Raw genomic sequence first — 24,094 nt, 5'->3', positions numbered from 1 at the left:
AGTCTTGGATACAGAGGAGGTGGTGGCAGAGGTAGGAAGAGCAGTCTTGGATACAGAGGAGGTGGTGGCAGAGGTAGTAAGAGCAGCCTTGGATACAGAGGAGCTGGTGAAAGAGGTAGGAAGAGGAGCCTTGGATACAGAGGAGCTGGTGGCAGAGGTAGTAAGAACAGCCTTGGATACAGAGGAGGTGGTGGCAGAGGTAGTAAGAGCAGTCTTGGATACAGAGGAGCTGGTGAAAGAGGTAGGAAGAGTAGCCTTGGATACAGAGGAGCTGGTGAAAGAGGTAGTAAGAGCAGTCTTGGATACAGAGGAGCTGGTGAAAGAGGTAGTAAGAGCAGTCTTGGATACAGAGCGACTGGTGGAAGAGTTAGTACGATCAGTCTTGGATACAGAGAGACTGGCAGAGTGCCAGGCCATAGGGTTGTGCACAGATAACACTCACCGCTGTCTCCTTGAAGTCCACCTTTCCTGCTGCCCATTTCTGCGAGGAGATTTCATCGTCTGTCCAGTGACTGCCCTGGTCTGAGAGCAGGAAGCGCATTACCTCAGCACGGCCTAGAACGAGAGGTCAGTAAAGACCAATCAGACTGCAGAAAGCACATAACCTCAGCACGGCCTAGGGTGAAAGGTCAAAGAAGACCTGTCAGAGTGCATAAAGCACATTACCTCAGCACAGCCTAGGATGAGGGGTCAGAGAGCCCATTCAGACAACAGGAAGACCTGACCCTTCACTTCTATCATGGATGAAGTCTCCTGCATCAGCGGGCAGTGCATGGCAAGGTGCAACACTGGAGCTGACATGTTGGGCCTGGTGTGTGAGGCTTTCGTCCCTACAGTGTAACATCCATGTCAATGACAGAGTACATCAACAACTCAGCCGAGGGAGCGCTCTACGCAGTAAAACATCTCAAGAACATGTGACTGTTTACTCCCCCTGATGATCTTACGATGGTAGTGTAATCACTAGTTCTCTCGAAACTTGATTACGGCAATTCGATCCTAACTGGAACTCCGACAATTCACCTTTCGCCCCTAAGAGCAACTCACAGTGTGGCTGCCGGGTTCCTCATAGGAACTGAACGGTTTGATCACATATCACCTGCCCTCAATAGACTCAGGTGACTTCATATCTAAGGAAGACGCATCTTCAACACCACTGGTATCACCCACAATGCCCTTCACAAAAAACAGCTCAATACCTAGAAGCCAAACTATCAAGAGCAGGAAGAGTCCGGGCACTGAGAAGCTCCAACTCTCTTCTTATCAAACCTCCTAACCCGACGAAGAAATCATCCCAGGCGAGTATGCTCTCAGGAAACGCCCCCAGGATCTGGAACTCAGTCCCTAAGAATCTCAGATGCAACCCCTCTCTTTCTTGCTTCATAAGGGGCCTCAAATCTCTGCTGCTAAAGAACAACTACTTCAACTCGCACTCAGGCTAAACTACGTCTCCTAAAGATTCAACCCACATTGACAAGGTACTTCGAAACGGTCGCCTGACTCTCTCAGTTCCTGTTCTCAATCAATCAATCAGGGAAATTATAAGCGCACTACTTACCCGTAAGGGTCTCAAGGCGCTGGGCGGGGGGTCAGGAGGCCCGTTTCTTTCGAAGAGCCAGATCTTCAGAGCCTTCAGAAGGTGTTCAGGGATGGGCCACATCTGATGTCGGCATGTAACTCGTTCCAGGTCTTGGCCGCGATGTAGGAGAAGGATCTTCCCCTTGCTCTGGCTCTATGGATGCACAGGGTTTTGGCGAGGAGGAGGTTGGTGGGGAGGAGGTTTCGTTTGGGTACGTGTAGGGTGATTTTGTCATTGAAGTATTGGGGCCCGGTGCTGTGTAGGCATTTGTAGGCGTGGGTGAGTATCTTGAAGGTGACTCTTTTCTCGACGGGGAGTCAGTGGAGCTTGCGCAGGTGTTGGCTGATGTGTTCATGTCAAGGTGATCCCGAGGACGAGTCTTGCTGCGGTGTTCTGTATTGTCTGGAGCTTGTGGAGTAGGGACTTGTTGATGCCGATGTAGAGGGTGTTTCCGTAGTCCAGCCCGCTGGTGATGAGTGCGTGGGTGACTGTCTTTCTTGCCTCGGGGGGGGGGATTCATTTGAAGGTCTTACGGAGGATGCAGAGGGTGTTGAAGCAGCTGGGTGAGGGTGTTGACCTGTCGATTCATGGAGAGGGAGGAGTCGAGTACGATGCCGAGGATCTTGGCGTGGTCTGTGGGGGTTGGTGGGCTGTCGAGGGTGGTGGGCCACCAGGTGTTGTTCCATGCTGACGGGGTGGTTCCAAGGACAAGGACTTCTGTCTTCTCGGAGTTGAGTTTTAGGCAGCTATTGCTGATCCAGGCTGCAACGTCCTGTATTCCTTCCTGGAAGTTGAGTCAGGTGGTGGGGTCCTTGGTGAGGGAGAGGATGAGCTGGGTGTCTTCAGCGTAGGAGACTATGCTGAGGCCGTACTGTTGGACGATGGCGGCGAGGGGAGCCATGTAGATGTTGAAAAGGGTTGGGCTGAATGATGATCCCTCTGGGACTCTGCAGATGATTTCCGTGGGCTCAGAGAGGAAACGTACCAATCAGATTCTTTGTCTCCTGCCGGTGTGGAAAGATCTGATCCAGTCGAGGGCGGTGCCTTGTATGCCGGCGTCGTGTAGTCTTGCTGCTAGTGTGCGGTGGGAGATGATGTTGAAAGCTGCTGCTGACAGGTCGAGTAGAATCAGGGCTACGGTGTGGCCTTGGTCGAGGAGGGTGCGGATGTCGTCGATAACCAATGCTGTCACCTTAATGCTATATTGTGAGGAAGACTCCCAGTTTTCAGTTTTTACTGATTTTTACAGATAAATACAGACAGAAAACAGAGTGTTTTCTGTCTGTATTTATTTCTAAAAGCAGAAAAATGCAGAATTATGTGCTTCATGTGGGTGACTCTCCGTGCTATATTCGTGATTTCTATGACAACAGCTGAGCAGATAGACAGCATGGGAAGTTAAACAAGCATTTGCAATGCAATAGGTCTCGCATTTACGCGAGTTTAACCCCTTCCCCGCTCATGACGGAACCACTCCATCATGAGCCACGGTTGCGCTGTGCTCATGACAGAGTGGTTCCGTCATGCTACGGCCGTTGGCCGCCGCTCCGCCCACGCGGCGCTAATTCCCCGCCTGTGCGGGCGATTAGCGCAGTGGGCAGAGACGTGACGGAACCACTCCGTCATGAGCACAGCTCAACCGTGGCTCGTGACAGAGCGGTTCCGTCACGAGCACAGCGCCACCGCGCTGCCCCCAAATCCCCCCCAGTGCCGCGGCGGAATTCCTGCCGCGGCGAAGGGGTTAATCTATTGGCATTGTAAATGACAATACTTTTTATTATGTTTCATAAACCAAAACCTAAATAAAAGGCATTTTCTTTTACAATGCCAATAGCTCAAACTCGCGTAAATGCAAGACCTGTTGCATTGCAAATGCTTGTTATAAAAGGACATAGATAGGCTATTAAAGTGATTGTTCATTGTCATTATAGCCTATGGTAAGTATGCAAACTGCTTTGTTATGTTACCTGTGGGACTCCCACTTTAACGACAGGGAATGATTCAAGCATGTGAATCTATCAAAGATTCCATACTGGAGAATCTTCCTTCTTTGGAAGCTTCCCTAGTGTAAACCTAGCCACATACACCAACACCGAGGCCGATGGAGAGCATGGGCAGCCTGTCTTGGAGTCGCTCTCCTCCACGCCAGCAAGTTTCAGAAATCTGAAAATTGGCCAGAGGCGGTGAGGTGGGAAGGAATATTTGAAAAATAAAAAGTGCGCCCCCTGCATTCCCCAAATGCCTACATTTTGGAAGTCTGACATAGTTTATTAACACAAAAGGGGGAGTTAATGTGGCCTAGTGGCTAGAGCTGCCGCATTGGAAATTGGGGCATCACGTTAAACCCCGACCTGGGCTCAACGTCCAGGGATTCTAAACAAATCACTTGTCATATAATCTTGGTTCTCTTGTAAGGCACTCTAATTTCTTCTGGCCAAGTTTGCGCTATAAAAATCCATAGTCTGATTTAAGAGAATTAAGAAAATGAAATGAGACCGAATGAAAAGTAAAGTAGAAAAGGGAAAGGCATACTCAACACCAATTCAAATTGTCAGGCTTGAAGTAAGAAATAAATACGAGCTCCTCGTTGATACCACAGACTTGCTGCTGGACGGCGCCTAGGTGACAAGGGGCGAGGTGTTAAATCCGCGCCATACTGTAGCACCTCCTTATGGAATCGGCCCCTTCAAGGCTCAGTGTCTAGAAGTTCCACTGGCACCTGAAGTGGCGGGGCTGTGAACTGTGCAGACGGTTCGAGCGCTTGTCTGCGGAAAGGTTTGAGCTGTAGCGCTATAGTTCGCATACTGTACTTCCGCTTCCCTTCCCCGCCCCGTAAACAGTAGATGAGCGCATCAGGGCAAACGTACAGGCACGCGCAGAAAAATAACCTTCGCTCCCATTTGAACCAGGCACCGAGACATCTGAAAACCGGCGCTGGCAAAGGCAATAGGTCTAGCACTGGCCGCCACCTTTCTATTTGCTAATGCGTGTTTTCTATTGGCATGATTGTTTTGCAAGACGCTTAACATGGTTGGGGTACCTGCCAGGCACAAGTCAAACAAATTGGCAAAAAGTAAAAATATTTTTGGTCCCTAAAAATACACATTACCGACGGAGAGGATGTAACCTAACATCTAGAGACAGGCATTGCCCCGCGCTGTGTTTGACGGAAGAGACATGTGACTGAGACAGTAATAGACCAATGGATGAAGACGGCTCCATGAAACCCCGATAAGTGAGTAGATACTTCAGATCTAAAATAATGCGACCGTGCGCGGTTTTAGTGGCCAGTGGCCCTACAAAAATATATAATAAAGGCGGCATTTGTCAGTACTAGGGAGGCAGAGGTGGTATTCATTTTTAATATAAAATAAATGTATTGACTGCGCTGTCGGGATTCGTTCCGAGCGGTGTCGGGAGACGAAAACGCGTGTATTTTTGGGGCATATCTACAAGGCGGCGATATAAAATTATCGGCGTTTTTGCGGCCGTTTTCGGCCGAAAAGCTGTGATAATTTTATCGCTATATCAGCAAGGTCACGCTATCGCGTGCAACCTTGCCTTAGCGCCTGAATTCCGAATGCCCATCTTTGCATCTCTAATGAGATGCAAAGTGGGCGTTCCTCCCCAGGATAATGGGAGAAATGTCGCTAAGCGACATTTCTCCTTTTATCAAGCTTCACGCAAAGCAGCATAGCGACAAGAAAAGTAGCGATAAACTCTGTTATCGCTACTTTCCTTACGCCTGCTTTGAAACTGACTTAGCCATGATATCCTATGTATGGTGGATATCATGGCTAAGTATGCGAGTCCCTATCAGCAAACCATCGCCAAACTTCGTGGGATTATCGCTGGGTTTCCAGCGATAATCTCACGTTTGGCAGTAAGCGCTAGGATTTTTATCACTTTTGAGATAAGCGTTGCTAATAGCACGCTATCTCAGCGATAAAAATCCACGCTAGCCGGCGATAATTATCCTAGCACTAAGTGCGCTTAGCGATAATTATCGCCGGTTGTTGCTGATATGCCCCTTTGTTCTTAAAAAACTAGGGGGCATATTATCAAGCACGGCGTTAAAATTATCGCCGGTTTAGCGGCAGAAAACTGCCGCTAAAGCGGCAATAATGGGCTTGATAATATGCCCTTGAGAATTCCCATAGAAGCCCATGTTGACACCAGAACATGGGCTTCTATTGGAATTCTCCAGGGCATATTATCAAGCCCATTATCGCCGCTTTAGCGGCAGTTTTCTGCCGCTAAAGCGGCGATAATTTTTAACGCTGTCCTAGATAATATGCCCCTAAGCCTTTTTCGTCTCTGTTTTCTCCTTTTGTCACTATTTTTCATCTTTCTCTTCCACGTACTTTCCTCCTATTGTGATCTTCTCTCCTTGTTCGGAGCCAAAGTCTGATGAGGAAAAATAAGTCCCGGAGCCCCAAAATAATAAGTGCGGCCGGTGCCCCCCAGCAGAAACCACCGGCTCAATTTAAGCACTGGGTCTGACACAGGTGTTTCAGGACAAACATGGCAGAGGTTCTTCAGAATGTGATACCCCTGCCACAGGTACGTGGGGAGGGAGTTTACTTCCCTGGCAAGCTTGGCGCACACACCTGAGTCTTCAATCTCGCTAAGAGATTGAACTCCATCAACAGATCTGGCACAGGTTCGTCAGTAGTTAATTCTGCTCACACATCTGGCACCGGTTCGTTAGGATTTAACCTTAGTAACAAGCCTGCCACAAGTTGGTCATTTTTCAACTCCACTAACAAGCCTGGCATAGACTTGTAAAGACGGTAACCCTCCCCAGACACGCGCACAGTTGGCTGAGGTATAACGTGCACATTCGGGGCCCGCTGATGGGGTGCCTGGGGAACTCCAAGAGGGAAGACTCGCTGGAAACTGTTTGTCCTTCACCAAAAGAAGCAGAGTGAACCTCTGGCCGGGCTTGTGTACGAGACTGAGTGGCCAAGGCCCCCCAACCACCACAGGTATAGCTGTTTTGGGAGTGAAAATAAAATGGCGTAAACAAAAACCACAGGTATAAAAATGTTATCTGCAAAACTACACATTTTTTTTATACACCATCAAAAATAATATGTCTTTCGGTTCCCTTTGAGGTGGTAATTCCTGCCTGGAGAATACCCTTTAAGCTTGAGATACACAGTGTCGGGACTGACTGTAATTCCTTCTGCCCCAGGTAATGCGATCATTTCATCAAGGTGTCGTTTTAATATCTGGTATTATCAACCCAGGGTGGTGATTGGGTGGAAATGGTACCAAGCTCTGCAGCCCGCATTGTTGTGATACCTGTTCTTCCTGTCTGGTCACCTGTCTACAATGCTTCTCTGCCTGCAGGCAATCCTACTCACAGATAATGCCTGCCAGGCTTGCCTGCCTCCAACACTTGTCTTCCACAATATCTGCCTGCAGGTAAAAGCCACCAACAGACATACTGACGACTCCAGCCTACAAAGCTTCCCAGCACTTGCTTTCTTCCTTCTATGTGTAGAAGCAGTGATTGCCCCCATTCAATGTCTGCCATGGTAGCTGCCTGCAACGTCTGCAGCAAATGTGTGCAACACGCCTCTCATTTCCGACAACCCAACTGTTTTCTATAGTGTTCCGTTTGCTTTGCCAGCCTGCCTGCCTTCGTGGAATATCTGCCGGTTATGCCTGAGGCACTGGCTGCCTGCGTTGTGTGCATACACGGTTTGTATGCCTGTAAAGGCCTGCCTGTCCCGTGTGTATGCCTTTAACCCAACCTTTCCAAACCGGTTATCAGTAATTCCGTTCTTTTCCTCGGGCTCCTCTATGTCCCATGCCTGAGACCTGTCTCTGGCCATGCCTCAAGCCCCATGCAGCACTTCTGAAATATCTTTAGCATCGCCCTCTGGTAGCAGAGGAAATGAATGAAAAGAAATGTATCTGCTAATATTAAGGGGGATTGTGTTAATGTGCGCAATAGTTCACTGCGAAGAGTTTCATAAGATAGTCGTCACTGAAAGGAAATATGTGGGGGCAGAGGGTAGTATATAAAAAGAGCAATACATTAGATTGATACAATGTTCTGATCTAGTGATAGTGAAGGAGCCCGATTGATGACGTGGTCACAGAAACATGTAACAGTAAGAAATGAACAGAGGCAGAGAGAGAGAAAGACGGGCAGCAGATTGTCAGAGACTCTGAGGTACAGACATGGATGCGCATATAGAAGATAAATGGTGCATGTGAACAGAATGCGTGCGCGTGTGTGAACAGATGGAAGAATGGTCTGACAGATTCACAAATACAGCGAGAGGAGGCAACAGAGTGAGCGATAGAAAGAAAAGGGGGCACAATCAGAATAGGTTCGGCAGTTACATTTTGTTAACAAGCGCGCGCGCCTCGCGCTGAAAGGAGGCAGCAGGGGGAGGGGAGAGAGGAGGGGGCCTGCGCCAATTTCCCTTGCGGGAGCGAACGAGTTAATTACAAACATATGGTTTGAAAGCTAGCTCCCGCAATGAAATCGCCAGACGTGCATGCATTGCCATTGGAAGCAATGCAACGCGTGCACGTATTTTCCCGCAAAGCTGTGCCTACGGCTAAAGGTGTTTTTCCTATGCAGCGCATGCGTGCTGCGTAGGCGAGACCTAAAAACAAGTTGATATTTCCCTAAATACAGGCATACATTAATAGGTATTTGTATTACAATGCTGATATTTACCTGTGGGTGTAGTGTTTCACTAAATGTTGTTACTTAATTTGCTAAAACGCAACAGGTAGAAAAGCATGCGTGCATATTTTTCAGTAAAATAAATGTGGACATATACATTTTTACGATTGCATTTATTCTCAAAACAGAAAATAAATATGGATAATACCAATAATGTGGCCAAAAAATAAATATGGATAAATACAGAAGGAAATGTTGAATAAATAAATAACATCAAATTGGGAGCCCTAATTGTTATATACTTTTTGTGACTCCCTAGCTGTTTGTGACCTGTACAAATCCTCGCATGTACCTCTAGTAATCTTATGCGCATAACATGTAAAGTGCTCTGATACCTTTGGGTCTAACTGGTGCTATATAAAACTCAAAAATAAATAAATAAATAAATTAGTGCGAATGGGAGGAAGCCTTACATTCTCTCTGAGGTCAGACGTTTTACTGATGTAAGTGATCGAGCCTGGAATGAGCGACCATGGCAGGTGTGACCATCGTCTTAGAGTGAATGTGGAGGAGAGTGACTGAGATCTCTGGAAGACTCAAGCTAGGAGAAGTAATAATTCTGGCAAAGACTGAATCGCTCGCATGCGAGTTGCTTGCAATGAAGTGGCTTCGAGCGGGCAATCCCTGTGACTCAAGTGCAAGACAGATCTAGGGCCAGCCACCGGCAGGGAGATGCCCTGTGTCTCAGCTTCTCCCTCCGCCTGTCTTTAAGAGATGCGAGGCAGAGGAGACCTAGAGCAGTTAGAAGAATCCGGACCCATGGGCTTTCGTAGAGTACTTCGGTTCCCCGCTGATATAGCTATCAACCTTTGAGGGTGAGATGGGGTTGGGAAATCCTCAACACTCTGGACTATGGGCCCTTTCCTTACACTTTGCTCTCGGCAGAGTTAAGGCAAATTTCATGGTATGGGACTAAAATACAACCCACATGAGGAGGAGCCCTTAGGAAACCCAGAACACTTGCCACAGACTCTGTGCCCCTCACTACTGGCTATCAGTAGCCCCCAGAGCAGGTGAAGAACACTTTTGGTTACTGCCATGGAAGGTCCTGGTATCCTCAGACTTAGTGATGAAGAGGACGATGTAAAAAGATTCTTTACGCATTGTGAGAGTGAGTGATCACCGAGAGCCGCAATACTCAGTGTGTATGCCTTTAAGACTCCACCAATCACACCCCTATCAATAAAGGTACACACCCACATTCCAAATGTGAAGAAGTAATACAAAATTTCTGAAGAGATTCAGTCATGAAGGTTGACCTAACTAACATACTCCCAAACCTCCATCCCCAACTCAGACCATCACAAAGACATCCTGTAGATGACATTCCCATCTCTCTGGGTCATATGGTCCCAATCATCTATCACCTCCACCCCTCACGAAACTTGGTAGATCCCACCCCGTCTCTCTTGCAATGTCTTCCTTCATTGAACGAAACTGAAAAACTGTATCCAAGACTGCTCTTCCTACCTCTTCCACCAGCCCCATCTGTATCCAAGGCTGCTCTTTCTTCCTCTGCCACAGCCCCTCTGTATCCAAGGCTGCTCTTCCTAAATCTCCACCAGCACCTCTGTATACATGGCTACTCTTCCTACCTCTTCCACCACCACCTTTGTATCAAAAGCTGCTCTTCCTACCTCTTCCACCAGCCCCACTGTATCCAAGGCTGCTCTTCCTTCCTCCTCCATCAGCCCCTTTGTATCCAAGGCTGCTCTTTCCACCTCTTCCACCAGCCCCATCTGTATCCAAGGCTGCTCTTCCTTCCTCTGCCACAACCTCCTCTGTATCTAAGGCTACTCTTCCTACCTCTTCTACCAGAACCTCTGTATCCAAGGCTGCTCTTCCTTCCTCTTCCACCAGAACCTCTGTATCCAAGGCTACTCTTCCTTCCTCTGCCACCAGCCCCTCTGTATCCAAGACTACTCTTCCTACCTCTTCCACCACCACCTTTGTATCAAAGGCTGCTCTTCCTACCTCTTCTACCAGAACCTCTGTATCCAAGGCTGCTCTTCCTACCTCTTCCACCAGCTCCTCTGTATCCAAGGATGCTCTTCCTACCTCTTCCACCAGCCCCATCTGTATCCAAGGCTGCTCTTTCTTCCTCTGCCACAGCCCCTCTGTATCCAAGGCTGCTCTTCCTAAATCTCCACCAGCACCTCTGTATACATGGCTACTCTTCCTACCTCTTCCACCACCACCTTTGTATCAAAAGCTGCTCTTCCTACCTCTTCCACCAGCCCCACTGTATCCAAGGCTGCTCTTCCTTCCTCCTCCATCAGCCCCTTTGTATCCAAGGCTGCTCTTTCCACCTCTTCCACCAGCCCCATCTGTATCCAAGGCTGCTCTTCCTTCCTCTTCCACCAGAACCTCTGTATCCAAGGCTACTCTTCCTTCCTCTGCCACCAGCCCCTCTGTATCCAAGACTACTCTTCCTACCTCTTCCACCACCACCTTTGTATCCAAGGTTGCTCTTCCTGCTCTTCCATCCTCTTCCACCAAGCACTCTGTATCCAAGGCCACTCTTCCTACCTCTTCCACCAGCCCCTATGTATCCAAGGCTACTCTTCCTACCTCTTCCCCCTCCTCTGTATCCAAGGCTACTCTTCCTACCTCTTCCCCCACCTCCTCTGTAATCAAGGCTGCTCTTCCTTCCTCTTTCACCAGCCCCTCTGAATCTACAGCAAACAAATGATGGATGGAATACTGACAATGCAAACATTCTCCCCCAGTCAAAAGATCTGGGTTAAATCCATCGTTCTTTTGCCCACTACGCCACCCCAGTTTGGACCCAGCCATATGCAAATTAGTCTTGACCCTGTGCCTCATGGGAACAGTCCAGACCGAACTGCCAGGCCAGATCCTCCCTGGACCAGAAACAAGCATCCTGGGACCGGTTTCAGGGTATGTCACCCTTCTTCAGCCAGGCTTGAATCCAGTGGCACAGTGAAACCCCGAAACTGGTCCTAGGATACTTAGACTGTTATCAAAAATGATCTCAAGGTTTTTAGCTGATTTGACGGGGGTGGGGAGGGATCCGCAGACTTCTGGCCTCCAAGTGTTGGACCATATGGAGTTTTGAGAGCCAAACACAAGCGCTTCAATCTTGTCTTCATTAATCTTTCATCCAGCAGATGATGCTGCACAAGCACTGGCTGCACCTTCCTGCCACCAAAGGCAGGTCGTTTGGGACGGATACAATAATTTGAGTATCGTCTGCATATGACAGCACTTGAAACCCAAATGAGTCCACCAGGTCCGCCAGAGAGGCCACATAAAGATTAAAAAGAGTTGGGCTCAAAGACGAGCCCTGATGCGCCACACAAGGGAGACTGAATGTGAAGGGCGTCTAACATGGGCTTCAATTGGAATTCCATAGAGCATATTATCAAGCCCATTATCGCTGTTTTAGCGGCAGTTTTCTGCCGCTAAAGCGGCGATAATTTTATCGCCTGGCTTGATAATATGCCCCTTGATCTTGAAAATAAACCGCTGAGGAGGGGGTTCTGATAGCCCCTTCACTCCCTTAAATATAAAAAAAGAAATTTACTACAAAGAAGAGTGCTTCAGCCTGTGCTAGGGCTGTTCCCGGTCCCGTACCAGGGCTTTGCTTCTCTCTTTCACCAGGGCATGGACATGCCCTCCATTTCATTCTTGTCTGCAACATTCGTGCCCAAAGGTCATGGGATCTGTTGAGTACCAGGGTGCCAAAGGCTGGCTTCTAGCCACAACCCTGGTTTTGAAGGGGCAACAATGCCCAGAGCTGCCTTAGCCCAGTCTTGAATCCCTTCCCAGAGAGAGGGAAAGAGCTGTCCTTGGCGGCCGCGGTGGATTCAAGGGCTGGCCCAGCCCACAGCTGTGATCCTTTAATGTTCCTGCAGCATTATGGAGTGGAAGGGTAGAGCGCATTCCACTGGTGAGGAGTGGAAGAGAGAGTTTAAAGTGGATCACCCGGTGATCCACCCAGGTAAGAGGTAGGACTTCCTCAATAACCAGATTGTTATGGTTAATGGGAATCCCATCTAGGGTGTGACCCACCTTATCAGTAGGAGATTGCACCATCTGTACAAATCCAAAATTGGACATAAGTTCAAGGAATACGCCAAAGACTTTACCAAGAAATGAGGTTCCAAGGTCTGCCACCAAGCCTTGGTAAAGTTACCTCAGCCCGGCGGACGGTATCCCAGGAGGCCTCTATAATTCAACCAGCTTACATGTGGTGCAGAACAGGCGTTATTCCCTAGCTGAGGATGTGTGTTGGTGCTCGCACACAGGGGATACTTGTTTTTGTAGGGCTAGGTTAGGACTTCTTTTGGATATCCTTATGGGATTCTGTTTTTTCTTGATACCCAGGTTTCCTATCTAATATAGGAAGACCCTCCATACATATATCCTTTCAGGACCCTTGAGGGCCTAAGGGTGGGATGACCAGGCCCTTGGCGGGGTCCTAGCCCTTAGTACGTACATGCCCCGCCCCCTCCACAGACAAGTGGTACAGCCTGTTCCCTGAGGGTCGCACATGCCGATGGCATAGGTCCACAGGCATGAACAAGAGTCTGTACTTTCCAAACAAAGAACTCCAAGCATAGCCACACACTAGGTCGACACCTGATGCACATAGGAGGTGGTGACCTCACACTTGGCTGCAGGCCCTTCTTGCCTCACCTGTAATGATGCTACCTCCACGTATGTACATTTAGGACTGCAAAGCCAGGGCGGGAGGAGTGACATCCCCTGCCGGTGCAGACACCACTTCGTAATGTAAACAATTGTGTGGCTACCAAAAGCTACCAGATATATAAAGACATTTTGCCTTTGCAAGTCATGCGATTGCAAAATCACAGGGTTTGCGACAACATAATGTCTTTTTGTTTTGTAAGAAACCCATTTTGTGAGTCAAAAAAGCACTATTAGGAAGGAGCAAACCCTTTCTGTTGTGAATAGCTGTGGCGTGTCTCAGGGGCGGCTCCTCCTTTAGGACGGAGGTGCGCCGCCCCACTAAAACGCCCCCAGCAAAGCCCCGGAGACGAAAAATAAAATGGTAATAAATGTAATTCATCAGCCCATCCCGAATCAAGTGTCAGGACGGGGCGGGGCCTGCTGAGTGGCAGCAGGGAGGGGCGGTGTGCTGCCTGGGCAGTAGTTTAAAAGTGCGCATGTCTCTTTGGTCGGCTGTCTTGAACCACCCAGCCAAACGTACGCATTTTATACCTCTGAACCCAGCTGGGTTGAGAGCAAGCATAGGCCTCAATCTCCTCGGAAGTGCTGAGAGAGGCAGCTGCCTCCAATCCTGGCGCTTCTCTCATGCTGGTTAACAGCATGAGAGCAGCGCAAGGATTGGTTATGGGAGTTGACTGGACGTCACAAGAGAAGAATAGGACCAGAGCGAGGAGGACGTGTGGTGCAGCAAGCCCATTAAGTAACTATTTACTTTATTGTATTAATGTATTTATTTTATGCACACATGCACCACCCATTTGCCCGCCGCGTAGTAGGTGCAGTTGCCAGCTGCCACTGTGTGTATCAATGTGTTGTGGCTGCGATTGCGGAAACGAACCATCGAAAAGTTGCTGACTCCTCATAGGAAGTAGTAAAAGATTTAAAAAGTGGACACTGTCCTCGTGGGAGGCCTTTCCCTTTGGGAATCGATACAGGTGATCTCGAGGGAGCAGGCAGTGGGCCAAGCAACTGCTTGCTCTTGCATGTATGTTCCCAAACGGATTTTGGGGCATATTTACAAATAAATGGCACAGCTCGGCGCTGCAAGCGATTTAGCAGTGTCGTGCTGTCATTTAAAAAATGCAGGAATGCTCTGTATTGACAGGAATACTGTGCAGCCCTGCGTTTCCCCCTGCGCCAGCACTAACATTGCTGCCTAGCACCAGTGCAGCACCCTTGCACCATGGTGCAAGGGTGCCTGCGCTGCAGGGTTGATTGTGTTTATGCAGGTAGGGGCACCATCATTAATGGTGATTGTCCTTTCTATGTGTGCGGCAGAATGCAGCACACATTGAAAGAGGCTCTTCTCCTCGTTGCGCCACTCTAACGCCTGCTTTTCTATGGCGTTTGTTCTTCTGCAGCACACATTGAAAGAGGCTCTTCTCCTCGTTGCGCCACTCTAACGCCTGCTTTTCTATGGCGTTTGTTCTTCTGCAGCACACATTGAAAGAGGCTCTTCTCCTCGTTGCGCCACTCTAACGCCTGCTTTTCTATGGCGTTTGTTCTTCTGCAGCACACATTGAAAGAGGCTCTTCTCCTCGTTGCGCCACTCTAACGCCTGCTTTTCTATGGCGTTTGTTCTTCTGCAGCACACATTGAAAGAGCTTTTCTCCTCGTTGCGCCACTCTAACGCCTGCTTTTCTATGGCGTTTGTTCTTCTGCAGCACACATTGAAAGAGGCTCTTCTCCTCGTTGCGCCACTCTAACGCCTGCTTTTCTATGGCGTTTGTTCTTCTGCAGCACACATTGAAAGAGCTTTTCTCCTCGTTGCGCCACTCTAACGCCTGCTTTTCTATGGCGTTTGTTCTTCTGCAGCACACATTGAAAGAGGCTTTTCTCCTCGTTGCGCCACTCTAACGCCTGCTTTTCTATGGCGTTTGTTCTTCTGCAGCACACATTGAAAGAGGCTCTTCTCCTCGTTGCGCCACTCTAACGCCTGCTTTTCTATGGCGTTTGTTCTTCTGCAGCACACATTGAAAGAGGCTCTTCTCCTCGTTGCGCCACTCTAACGCCTGCTTTTCTATGGCGTTTGTTCTTCTGCAGCACACATTGAAAGAGGCTCTTCTCCTCGTTGCGCCACTCTAACGCCTGCTTTTCTATGGCGTTTGTTCTTCTGCAGCACACATTGAAAGAGCTTTTCTCCTCGTTGCGCCACTCTAACGCCTGCTTTTCTATGGCGTTTGTTCTTCTGCAGCACACATTGAAAGAGCTTTTCTCCTCGTTGCGCCACTCTAACGCCTGCTTTTCTATGGCGTTTGTTCTTCTGCAGCACACATTGAAAGAGGCTCTTCTCCTCGTTGCGCCACTCTAACGCCTGCTTTTCTATGGCGTTTGTTCTTCTGCAGCACACATTGAAAGAGGCTCTTCTCCTCGTTGCGCCACTCTAACGCCTGCTTTTCTATGGCGTTTGTTCTTCTGCAGCACACATTGAAAGAGGCTCTTCTCCTCGTTGCGCCACTCTAACGCCTGCTTTTCTATGGCGTTTGTTCTTCTGCAGCACACATTGAAAGAGCTTTTCTCCTCGTTGCGCCGCTCTAATGCCTGCTTTTCTATGGCGTTTGTTCTTCTGCAGCACACATTGAAAGAGGCTCTTCTCCTCGTTGCGCCACTCTAACGCCTGCTTTTCTATGGCGTTTGTTCTTCTGCAGCACACATTGAAAGAGGCTCTTCTCCTCGTTGCGCCACTCTAACGCCTGCTTTTCTATGGCGTTTGTTCTTCTGCAGCACACATTGAAAGAGGCTTTTCTCCTCGTTGCGCCACTCTAACGCCTGCTTTTCTATGGCGTTTGTTCTTCTGCAGCACACATTGAAAGAGGCTCTTCTCCTCGTTGCGCCACTCTAACGCCTGCTTTTCTATGGCGTTTGTTCTTCTGCAGCACACATTGAAAGAGGCTCTTCTCCTCGTTGCGCCACTCTAACGCCTGCTTTTCTATGGCGTTTGTTCTTCTGCAGCACACATTGAAAGAGGCTCTTCTCCTCGTTGCGCCACTCTAACGCCTGTTTTTCTATGGCGTTTGTTCTTCTGCAGCACACATTGAAAGAGCTTTTCTCCTCGTTGCGCCACTCTAACGCCTGCTTTTCTATGGCGTTTGTTCTTCTGCAGCACACATTGAAAGAGCTTTTCTCCTCGTTGCGCCACTCTAACGCCTGCTTTTCTATGGCGTTTGTTCTTCTGCAGCAAACATTGAAAGAGGCTCTTCTCCTCGTTGCGCCACTCTAACGCCTGCTTTTCTATGGCGTTTGTTCTTCTGCAGCACACATTGAAAGAGGCTCTTCTCCTCGTTGCGCCACTCTAACGCCTGCTTTTCTATGGCGTTTGTTCTTCTGCAGCACACATTGAAAGAGGCTCTTCTCCTCGTTGCGCCACTCTAACGCCTGCTTTTCTATGGCGTTTGTTCTTCTGCAGCACACATTGAAAGAGCTTTTCTCCTCGTTGCGCCGCTCTAATGCCTGCTTTTCTATGGCGTTTGTTCTTCTGCAGCACACATTGAAAGAGGCTCTTCTCCTCGTTGCGCCACTCTAACGCCTGCTTTTCTATGGCGTTTGTTTTTCGCTTTGCCTCAAAATTACAGATCCTTGTAAACCTGGGGCAGTGTCAAAAACCAATGGGTGGTGCATGGGAACGCCCACAGCAACACCCATTTCATGTCCTTTGGCAACCGAAAACTGTGGCGAGGACCCATATGACAAGGTGGTGTTAAGCCATACAAAGTCGCTTAGCGCCACTTTAAATATGGAGCAGGGCAGTGCGCCCCGGAGCGTCGGAGCAAGTGAGGCTCTGGCAGGGCAGTGCCCTTGTAAATATGCCCCTTTGTTTTTAAAGCAGCATGCATCCTTTAAGAAACAGAGGGTGTTAAAAAACATCATTGTTTTGGAATAGAAACACTGGGCCCGATTCACAGAACTAACTTAAGACAAAATCCTAAACTTACTACCATTTTCGTATTCACAGAAGGCACTTACTCATTTTGGTATTCACAGAAGACACTTACTCACTTCGGTATTCACAGAAGTTAGGAGTCCTAACTTTACTACTACTAAACTCAGAAAAATCCTAATTTTAAGGCTTTCGGTATTCACAGAAGGCATTTAGGAGTCCTAAAGTTAGGAGTCCTAAGTTTACTACTACTAAATTGAGAAAAATCCTAATTTTAAGACTTTCGGTTTTCACAGAAGGCATTTAGGAGTCCTAAAGTTAGGAGTCCTAACTATACTACTACTAAACTGCGAAAAATCCTAATTTTAAGACTTTCGGTATTCACAGAAGGCATTTAGGAGTCCTAAACTTAGGACTCCTAACTTCTGTGAATACCAAAATGAGTAAGTGCCTTCTGTGAATACCAAAATGAGTAAGTGCCTTCTGTGAATACCAAAATGGTAGTAAGTTTAGGATTTTGTCTTAAGTTAGTTCTGTAAATCGGGCCCATTGATGGTGGCCTGCACTCCACTGGAGGGCCCCATCCAATCTTCTGTAGCCAATCACAGGTGTCTGCAAATAGCAACCTTCATTCACTTGGCGGGTCCCTCTGTGTCCCCCCTCACCCCAGCCCCCCTCACTCCACCCTCCGCGCCTGGAGATCTTGCCATGCAACCTGTTAGCAGATAGGCCGCACTTAGGGGCATATTTATGAGCCGCTATCGCCACGGGAACGGCACTTTTATGATGTTCCTGTGGCGAAGGGGCTTCACCTCATTTACAAGGGAGAGTTAAGCCACTTAACATGGCTTAAAGTTGCCTTGTTAATAAGGCCCCCTTTCACGTTACACTCAGCGTGAAAGGGGCAGGCAGTGGGTGTTGTGGTGGGCGTTCCACCGCAACACCCAACTGATTCTGACTCTGCCCCTTATTTACAAGGCGAGAATTAAGAACAGGGAAATCCTGGTCTTACGCTGGCGAAACGAGGAAATCTTTTTCCTTTCTCCTCGTTTTTGCTGCTTTCATGTGCGCTGCCTTGTGCAGCACGCATGGAAACATCAATAGGCCAATGATTGTTTATGTGCAGGAAGGTCCTCGTTCCTGCACATAAACAATCATTTAAAAAAAAATGCAGTTTTGCAACTTCTATGTGAGCTGCATTAAGTAGCACACATAGAAGTTACAGAACGGCATTTCAAGATTGTGTATGTGCAGGATGGGGCGTCTTCCTGCACATAAACAAACTTCCCCTGCACGCAGACACCTGTGCCTGTTTTCGCGCTTGGCTGCTAAGTGTAGCGCCAGCGCAGGGGGAAACGCAAGGATGCACCATATTCTTGTAATTATGGTGCAGCCCTGCATTTCTGAAGTGCGGAGAGAGGCGTTAAGCCAGGAAGGCTAGCGCCTCACTCCACCACTTCCCTTGTAAATATGCCCCTGAAAGTGTAGGTGAAAAAGATTGATTCAGAGTTTGCGACCAGTTTTTGCAGCCAGTCTCTTTAGGCATTGAACCCCAAGTGCTTGTAAGCTTCACTGAATGAATATGAGTGCATTTCCCCAGATCTCCAGGGAGCAGGCGCCTGTACACAGGCGATGCTCCTTGTGAGCTGGTGCAACAGCCCCCCTCGGAGTGTGGCATGAAGTCTGTAGTGTACATGACGTCATTTCGCCAGCCTGAGATTTGTATGAAGAGTTTTGTGGACTCTGATGACGAGAATGGAGATAATACATGTAGTTGTGAAGTGTGACGTTGCTTCATGTCCCTGGAATACTCCACACAAGGGCAGGAATGGGATTACATGCGGGTACAGAGGTCAAGGGGTGGGGGGCAGGGCTCACTCCAAGAGTTAAGACCCCAGGGCTGCAGACAATAGAGACTTGCGCCATGAGGAGCAGGGAAGGAACCCTGAGATAATGGCCACACCCTGAGACTAGGGTCACACCCTGAGACTAGGGTCACACCATGAGACTAGGGTCAGGCAATGAAACTAGAGTCACACACTGAGGGTAGAGTCAAACCTTTAGTCTATGGTCAGACACTGAGACTAGGGTTAAGGCCCTGAGACTAGGGTCACTCAATGAGACTAGGGTGAGACCCTGAGTCTAGGGCCACACCCTGAGGCAAGTGTAAAACCCTGAGGCAAGTGTAAGACCCTGAGACTAGGGTCAGACACTGAGGGTAGAGTCAAACCTTTAGACTATGGTCAGACACTGAGACTAGGGTTAAGGCCCTGAGACTAGGGTCACTCAATGAGACTAGGGTGAGACCCTGAGTCTAGGGCCACACCCTGAGGCAAGTGTAAAACCCTGAGGCAAGTGTAAGACCCTGAGACTAGGGTCAGACACTGAGGGTAGAGTCAAACCTTTAGACTATGGGCAGACACTGAGACTAGGGTTAAGGCCCTGAGACTAGGGTCACTCAATGAGACTAGGGTGAGACCCTGAGTCTAGGGCCACACCCTGAGGCAAGTGTAAGACCCTGAGACTAGGGTCAGACACTGAGACTAGGGTCACACACTGAGGGTAGTGTCAAACCTTTAGACTATGGTCAGACACTGAGACTAGGGTTAAGGCTCTGAGACTAGGGTCACTCCATGAGACTAGGGTGAGACCCTGAGTCTAGGGCCACACCCTGAGGCAAGTGTAAAACCCTGAGGCAAGTGTAAGACCCTGAGACTAGGGTCAGACACTGAGGGTAGAGTCAAACCTTTAGATTATGGTCAGGCAGTGAGACTAGGGTTAAGGCCCTGAGATTAGGGTCAACCTCTGTGATTAGGGTCAGACCCTGATACTAGGGACACACCCTGAGACTAGGATCAAACAATTAAACTATGGTCAAACTGTGAGATGAGGGTCACACTCTGAGGCTCGAATCACACCCTGAGGCAAAGGTCACAACCAAAGATTAGGGCCAGACCCTGAGATGAGAGTCAGACCCTGAGATGAAGGTCACACCCAGAGATCATGGTCAGACCCTGAGACTTGGATCACACCATAAACTAGGGTCAGACCCTGAGACTGGGGTCACACCCTGGAACGAGGGTCACACCCTGAGAGTTGGGTCAGACCCCGAGACTGAGGTCATTCTGATACTAGAGTCAGACCTTGAGGCTATGCTCAGACTCTGAAACTAGGGTCACACCCTGAGACTAGGATCAAACCTTGAGACTATGGTCAGACTGTGAGACGAGGGTCACACACTGAGACTCGGATCACTCCCAGAGATTAGGGTCAGACCCTGAGAGTTCAGTGGTATAGTGAATAAAAAGGCAAACACTGTGACTGGGTGAGAGAGTGAGAGATTGGCAGCATTTCGCTGGAACAGCAAACCCTGAGACTTGGGTCAGTCCCTGAGAGTGCATAGGCAATAGACCTAGAAGTACAAGCCCTGGGCTAGGTTTAGGGCTTGTCACTAGGGGCAGATCCCTGAGACTAGGGTCAGAATCTGAGGCTAAATTCACACCTGAGATTTTGGTCACATTCTGAGACTAGGATCAGACTCTGAGTCTAGGGTCACACCCTGAGAATAGGGTCAGAACCTGAGACTAGAGTCACACCCTGTGACTAGGGCGACACCCTGAGACTAGGGCCACACCCTGAGACTAGGGCCACACACTGAGACTAGGGTAAGACCCTGAGACTAGGGTTTGATCCTGAGACTAGGGTCAGACAATGAAACTAGGGTCACACACTGAGGGTAGAGTCACACCTTTAGACTGTGGTCAGGCAGTGAGACTAGGGTTAAGGCCCTGAAATTAGGGTCAACCTCTGTGATTAGGGTCAGACCCTGATACTAGGTTCACACCCCAACACTAGGATCAAACCTTGAGACTATGGTCAGACTGTGAGACGAGGGTCACACCCTGAGACTCGGGTCACACCCTGAGACAAAGATCACTCCCAGAGATTAGGGTCAGACCCTGAGAGCTCAGTGGTATAGTGAATAAAAAGGCAAACACTGTGAGAGAGTGAGAGATTGGCGTCATTTCGCTGGAAAAGCAAACCCTGAGACTAGGGTCAGTCCTTGAGAGTTCATAGGTAAAAGACCTAGACGTAGAGCCCTGGGACTAGCTTTAGACCCTATGACTAGTGCCAGATTCCTGAGACTAGGGTCATATCCTGGGAATATGGTCAGACACTGAGACTGAGGTCAGACCCTGAGACTGGAGTCACATACTGCGAGTGGGATCAAACCTTTAGACACTGAGACTAGGTTTAGACCCTGAGATTAGGGTCAGACTTTGTGATTAGGGTCAGATCCTGATACTGAGGTCAGACGAGGATCACACCCTGTACCGAGGATCCCACCCTTAGTTGAAGGTCACACCCAGGGATTATGGTCAGATCTTGAGACTAGGGTCACACCCTGAGACTAGGGTCAGACCCTGAGACTGGAGTCAGACCCTGAGACCGGGGTCACACTCTGGGACTAGGGTCAGACCCTGAGACTGGGGTCACACTCTGAGACTAGGGTCAGACCCTGAGACTGAGGTCACACTCTGAGACTAGGATCTGACCTTAAAACTAGGGGCAGACCCTGAGACTAGGGTCACACTCTGAGACTAGGGTCACACCCTGAGACTAGGGTCACACTCTGAGACTAGGGTCACACCCTGAGACTGGGTCACACTCTGAGACTAGGGTCTGACCTTAAAACTAGGGGCAGACCCTGAGACTAGGGTTACAACCTAGGGTCAGTGATATTGTGAATAAAAAGGCAAACACTGTGACTGGGTAGGAGAGTTAGAGAAAGGTGGTGTTTCGCTAGAACAGCAAACCCTGAGACTAGGGTCAGTCCCTGAGGGTACATAGGTAAAAGACCTAGCAATCCACGCTCTTAGACTAGCTTCAGACCCTGAGAGTTTACAGAAATTTGTATAACAAGACATTGAGATAGACGAATACATGCCGCATGAAAGAGCACTTACCTCTCATTGGGAAGTAACTGATGACGTAGTTCCCCACTGTAGAGAGAAGAGAAATACACAGTGCCATTAAAGGCATAGAAGTGTACTTAGCTCCCCTAACTGTTTGAGATAAGGCCCTGAGAGAGAGGCCATCAAGTGAATGGGCGCACTCAGCCCCACTTACCAATACAGAATACACAATCCTTATCCTCAATTTGTAGCTGGGGGTGAAGCTTGCACTGATCACACTCCACCTGCAGCTGGTGGATGGGGTTTACACAGTCCTCTCACTCCACCCAAAGCTGATGGATGAAGTTTACACAGTCCTTACATGTCACCTGCAGCTGGCGGATGAAGTTTACACAGTCATCTCATTCCACCCGCAGCTGGTGGATGACATTTACAAAGCCGTCATACCCCACCTGCAGTTGCTGGATGAAGTTTACCCAGTCATCACATTCCACCCAAAGCTGATGGATGAAGTTTACACAGTCCTTACATGTCACCTGCAGCTGGCGGATGAAGTTTACACAGTCCTCTCACTCCACTTACAGTTATGGGACACGCAGTCCCTTCACACCCACTGCTGAGCCCCAACCCCAGAGAATGTCATATTCACTCTTTTGGCCTTGGGAGCTCCCACAGTCTCACCATTGAACCTCCCCTCTCACCCTCCCCCACAAGGAAGCCATTTCATGCCCACCTGGTGATGGCACATGGAAGGCTGTGACCAGGGGCACTTACTTGTGGTGTTACGGATAGAGATGCTGTTGGCCTTTCCAAGGCTGCAGGGGCTGGTACCTTCAGAGGTGCTTTACTCCCTCTCTCAGCTCTGACTGGTTCTACGCAGTCTCAGAGTCATGCGCCTCCACCTAGTAGAGTCTCCAGTGGAGGTGTCTCTCCCCTTCACTTAGTGTCTTTCCCAGTAGAGGTGAGGTGGGGGCACCTCTTCTCTAGGTATGGTTTCCAGCAGCAGTGTCTTACTCCTCCTGTTGGTATGGTATCCAGCAACAAGGTCCTACACCATCCTACGCTCTAGCTCTCCTTCTCTCCTGTCTGCTCCTGTTCTATTTATGCTCCCTGGGTCCAGGTGACTCAGGGTGAGGTGGGAGTGTTGTGTGTATTTTGGGGGGAGTTGGCTAAACCTCTCCACTTGTTGCTTAGGGACGTGCCAGGCACTGCACCTATGTAGACAGTGCATTGAAGCTGGTGAGTGATGTCCAACCACAGATGCTGGCATGCCTGGTGTTCACAAAGAGCCTACAAGCCCAGGGTGTGGCAAGTGATTGTACAATCACATCCTCTTGTTTATTTTCTATGTTTGACAGTCTTTCTTCGGTCTCTATGATCACCTGCCCTCTTGAAGTGAGGCGAGGTTTCACCCTTCACTGGTAGTTGGACTGAGATACCATTGTTACATTCCATCTATTCAGTTTGATCCACAGGGTGGAAAGCTGCCAAGGGGTAGTCCAGGTGATGGAGCAGGGTTTTTCCTTTTAAACCGAATACCTGTTTCATTTTCGCATGTTATAATTAAAAGTACTACTGATTAATTATTAACTATTAAAAGTTTGTCAAGTGTTGTCTAACCAAACTTATTAACAAAAGAATTACACGTGGGAATGCTATTGCATGGCTAAAATAATAAGTGAACTAAGTTGGTGAGCAAACTGACAAAAATCGATGTTGCTTATGTAATGTTATTGTGTTTGCGCTTATAATTAATATGCATTAATGGCTTCTGATGTTGCAAATGGCTAGATAAATACATACACATAAGGGTATTAGCTGGGGAGTAACACTGTATAATCATTTCTGTGCAGTAATTCTGTTTTATGTCTATTTTCACTTCAGTTGACTAATGTGGCCTACCAGAAAATGGCTACCACCCGCAGCCTGCATTCGAGTAGATGGAAATTTTGCAAAGAGGCTTCGCGTTGCCTGTGACCTTGCCCACTCGACAAAACTGAAAAGCCATGATCATGACGACAAATCCAGGACGGATGCCAAGAGCCCCTGAACATGAAATTTGTTTTGCCAATAAGAATGCTGAACTTATGAACTGATGATCCCACCACTGGGATACAAGTTATCTTAAAGACATCCGTAGATGTATCGAATTAGTCATGGACATTCAATGTTTCTATTCATTATCTGGGACAATCTAAGTGTGAGAAAATCTCGCACAGTATCGCAAATGTACCAAGATGACATTATTTCCGCCATTCATCCGTTCTGAACAATGAATTGTAACTTTACAGAAT

The 24,094-nt window shown here is 48.6% G+C and overlaps 1 protein-coding gene across 1 annotated transcript in view; it reads right to left on the bottom strand.

The window, feature by feature from the left end:
• The window catches only part of LOC146839357 (glutathione S-transferase P 1-like), a 74,188-nt gene extending 51,387 nt beyond the window's left edge, over nucleotides 1-22,801 (bottom strand). The window contains exons 1-3 of the mRNA XM_085650349.1: nucleotides 22,575-22,801; nucleotides 21,852-21,887; nucleotides 443-555 (exon numbers count right to left, since the gene is read on the bottom strand). Of these exons, the coding sequence (XP_085506475.1) occupies nucleotides 443-555; nucleotides 21,852-21,887; nucleotide 22,575 (150 nt within the window). The 5' untranslated portion in view covers nucleotides 22,576-22,801. The remainder of the gene's footprint in view (nucleotides 1-442; nucleotides 556-21,851; nucleotides 21,888-22,574) is intronic.
• Nucleotides 22,802-24,094: the final 1,293 nt, after the last annotated feature.

Source organism: Triturus cristatus, chromosome 4_1 (genome assembly GCF_964204655.1).
Source record: "Triturus cristatus chromosome 4_1, aTriCri1.1, whole genome shotgun sequence".
NCBI classification, from domain to species: Eukaryota; Metazoa; Chordata; class Amphibia; order Caudata; family Salamandridae; genus Triturus; species Triturus cristatus.
Note: the sequence above shows the minus strand (reverse complement) of the source record. Positions and strands in the feature narration are given on the sequence as shown.